Here is a 3,774-nt window from a genome sequence, read left to right as displayed (position 1 = left end):
CTGTCCAGCACCGCCGGGTCGAATGCAGGTGGAGTCAAATGTGCCAGAAACTCAGTGGACTCTGGGCCGGTTTATTAAAACACGTTTCTAAATATCTGATGTCCTCGGGTCACTTTGACTCAACATGGAGGCAGATAACCACGGAGATATTCTGGGATTTTCAAAATAAAATGAATAATAATCTGTTTTTACAGAGAAACTACTGTCCAATACACAAATACAGGTGTTTTATTTTTTTTATAATCCGATAAGTTTACAGACTTCTGGAATCAGATAAACTGAACCAACAGTCTGAAGTCTCTCTGAACTACTCCAGGACGTTAAACGTAAATAAAAAATGTCTCCGTTACCTCCTCAGAGAGCTCCAGCGATTGGTCGCAGTGGTCGGGCTCCGTGGACGCCGTCAGCTACCTGTCGACCCGGCTGAGGCGGGCCCGCGGTCTCATGACCATGAAGAAGACGTTGGCTCTGATCCACCTGGCTCTGATCTGGATCCGGGAGCCGCTGACGCTCAGCGACCTGCTCAGGTAACGACGCACACCTGCTGAAACACCATGACGCCCCGGAGGCTCCGGGGTAGGTCCTGGAAAGCCCTGGAAGGTCCTGGAGCAGTCAGTCGATGTGTTTGGTTTCAGGTTGGTGAACGAAGGCCGCGTCCCGTATGTGAACGCTTACGAAGAACTTCCCGAGGAGATGAGGCTCGAGGGCAAAGACGGTCTGATCTTCAGAGTGGAGGTCAGACTCTGGATAATCCAGGACTCTGTCTTCAGGTACCGAACCTTCAGCGGGTGAAACTGTCTGACTGAAGGTAGTTTCTCTCCTCAGAGGGTCCCGTCCCACCAGGAGGTCCACAAGGAGGCTCAGACTCTGGTCCAGTTCCTGCAGCTTCCTGCTTTTCCTCCAATCAGCCGGCAGAGTCTGCTGCACCCGGCTCTGCTCAGCCTGCGCTACCTGACGGACGCCAACCTGCCCGGTAACAGTACTGCAGTACTACTGCACTGTACTACTAACTGTACTACAGTACTACTACTGATGCTAACGACACCACTAACTGTACTACTAACTGTACTACTGGTAAAAGTAACTGTACCACTAACTGTACTACAGTACTACTAACTGTACTACAGTACTACTACTGATGCTAACGACACCACTAACTGTACTACTAACTGTACTACTGGTACCACTAACTGTACTACTGGTACCACTAACTGTACTACTGGTACCACTAACTGTACTACTGGTAAAAGTAACTGTACTACTAACTGTACTACTGGTACCACTAACTGTACTACTGGTACCACTAACTGTACTACTGGTAAAACTAACTGTACTACTAACTGTACTACTAACTGTACTACTGGTACCACTAACTGTACTACTGGTACCACTAACTGTACTACTGGTAAAAGTAACTGTACAACTAACTGTACTACTGGTACCACTAACTGTACCACTAACTGTTCTACAGTACTACTAACTGTACTACAGTACTACTAACTGTACTACTAACTGTACTACTGGTACCACTAACTGTACCACTAACTGTTCTACAGTACTACTAACTGTACTACAGTACTACTAACTGTACTACTAACTGTACTACTGGTACCACTAACTGTACCACTAACTGTTCTACAGTACCACTAACTGTTCTACAGTACCACTAACTGTACTACTGGTACCACTAACTGTACTACTGGTACTACTAACTGTACTACTGGTAAAAGTAACTGTACTACTAACTGTACTACTAACTGTACTACTGGTACCACTAACTGTACTACTGGTACCACTAACTGTACTACTGGTACCACTAACTGTACAACTAACTGTACTACTGGTACCACTAACTGTACTACTGGTACCACTAACTGTTCTACAGTACTACTAACTGTACTACAGTACTACTAACTGTACTACAGTACTACTAACTGTACTACTGGTACCACTAACTGTACCACTAACTGTTCTACAGTACTACTAACTGTACTACAGTACTACTAACTGTACTACTAACTGTACTACTGGTACCACTAACTGTACTACTGGTACCACTAACTGTACTACACTACTACTTCTGATGCTAATGACACTACTAACTGTACCACTAACTGTACCACTAACTGTACTACTGGTACCACTAACTGTACTACTGGTAAAAGTAACTGTACCACTAACTGTACTACTGGTACCACTAACTGTACTACTGGTACCACTAACTGTACTACACTACTACTTCTGATGCTAATGACACTACTAACTGTACTACTGGTACCACTAACTGTACTACTGGTACCACTAACTGTACTACTAACTGTACTACTAACTGTACTACTGGTACCACTAACTGTACTACTGGTACCACTAACTGTACTACTGGTACCACTAACTGTACCACTAACTGTACTACTGGTACCACTAACTGTACTACTGGTAAAAGTAACTGTACTACTAACTGTACTACTGGTACCACTAACTGTACTACTGGTACCACTAACTGTACTACTGGTACCACTAACTGTACCACTAACTGTACTACAGTACTACTAACTGTACTACTGGTACCACTAACTGTACTACTGGTACCACTTACTGTACTACTGGTAAAAGTAACTGTACTACTAACTGTACTACTGGTACCACTAACTGTACTACTGGTACCACTAACTGTACCACTAACTGTACTACAGTACTACTAACTGTACTACTGGTACCACTAACTGTACTACTAACTGTACTACTGGTACCACTTACTGTACTACTGGTACCACTTACTGTACTACTGGTACCACTAACTGTACTACTAACTGTACTACTGGTACCACTTACTTTACTACTGGTAAAAGTAACTGTACTACTAACTGTACTACTGGTACCACTAACTGTACTACTGGTAAAAGTAACTGTACTACTAACTGTACTACTGGTACCACTAACTGTACTGTAACTGTACAGTACTGATAGTACTTCCCACCTGGTTTAAACGCATGGCGTGCTGATGGCGTGGCGTCCTTGTTTCCCAGACGACCTCCACCTGTGGGTCTGCCGGCTGATGGAGCACGCCGGTATGGCGGATCAGACGCTCCACACGTTGGACGCCTCGTCTTGTCCCGTCCTGCCGCGGTACGACGTCCAGACCGCCGCCCTCATCATCGTCACCATGAAGCTCCTCTTCGGCCTGGACGACCACACTGAATGGTAACGGCGCCTTAATCTGTTCGTTCCTGGAGCGGTTGGTTTGGAGCTGGAACAAGAGAACCCGCTGAGGAAAAACATTCAGGGACGTTTTAGGGCCAATCAGGAACAAGATCAGCTGTGATGCGTTTCCTGTCCGGAGGCAAAAAGAAAATGAAGAAAGTTTTATTTGAAGAGTTTAAAACTGTTTGTGTCTTTCAGGGATTTGTCCAATGAAGCAGGCGACCGTGACGACGCAGGTGAGTCCTTCAGCCGCACGCTCGAGTCGTTCAGGTGAAGTCTTTAATAATAATAATAAAATGTTCCTGCAGGAAACATGTTCAGCCTGAGGAGGTGGTTCAGGCTGCTGCAGGCCGCTCTGATCCGGGGTCAGCAGAGGAGAGACCGCGACATCGCCAGGTGAGATCTGAACCACCTGAGGTTTAAAAACTCAGAAACGCTCTTAGTTCTCCCGTCTGCAGACTTCCTGTTCTCAGGTCGGAGTCTTGAAGTTTTAGGTTTACGAGTTTCAGCTTTCACTGACTTTCTTCAGGTGATGTCGTCTTTGTTTTGTAAACGTCATCGTGTTGATGTTTC

The 3,774-nt window shown here is 45.3% G+C and overlaps 2 protein-coding genes across 2 annotated transcripts in view; one reads left to right on the top strand and one right to left on the bottom strand.

The window, feature by feature from the left end:
* LOC123977320 (NLR family CARD domain-containing protein 3-like) overlaps positions 1-3,774 on the bottom strand; it is a 274,498-nt gene that overhangs the window by 115,021 nt on the left and 155,703 nt on the right. The window lies entirely within an intron of this gene.
* taf1b (TATA box binding protein (Tbp)-associated factor, RNA polymerase I, B) overlaps positions 1-3,774 on the top strand; it is a 13,596-nt gene that overhangs the window by 5,990 nt on the left and 3,832 nt on the right. Inside the window, exons 9-12 of the mRNA XM_046059987.1 lie at positions 826-973; positions 3,027-3,201; positions 3,400-3,437; positions 3,510-3,597. Coding sequence (XP_045915943.1) covers positions 826-973; positions 3,027-3,201; positions 3,400-3,437; positions 3,510-3,597 — 449 coding nt within the window. The remainder of the gene's footprint in view (positions 1-825; positions 974-3,026; positions 3,202-3,399; positions 3,438-3,509; positions 3,598-3,774) is intronic.

The sequence above is a fragment of the Micropterus dolomieu genome, linkage group LG10 (assembly GCF_021292245.1).
Source record: "Micropterus dolomieu isolate WLL.071019.BEF.003 ecotype Adirondacks linkage group LG10, ASM2129224v1, whole genome shotgun sequence".
Classification (NCBI taxonomy): domain Eukaryota; kingdom Metazoa; phylum Chordata; class Actinopteri; order Centrarchiformes; family Centrarchidae; genus Micropterus; species Micropterus dolomieu.
Note: the sequence above shows the minus strand (reverse complement) of the source record. Positions and strands in the feature narration are given on the sequence as shown.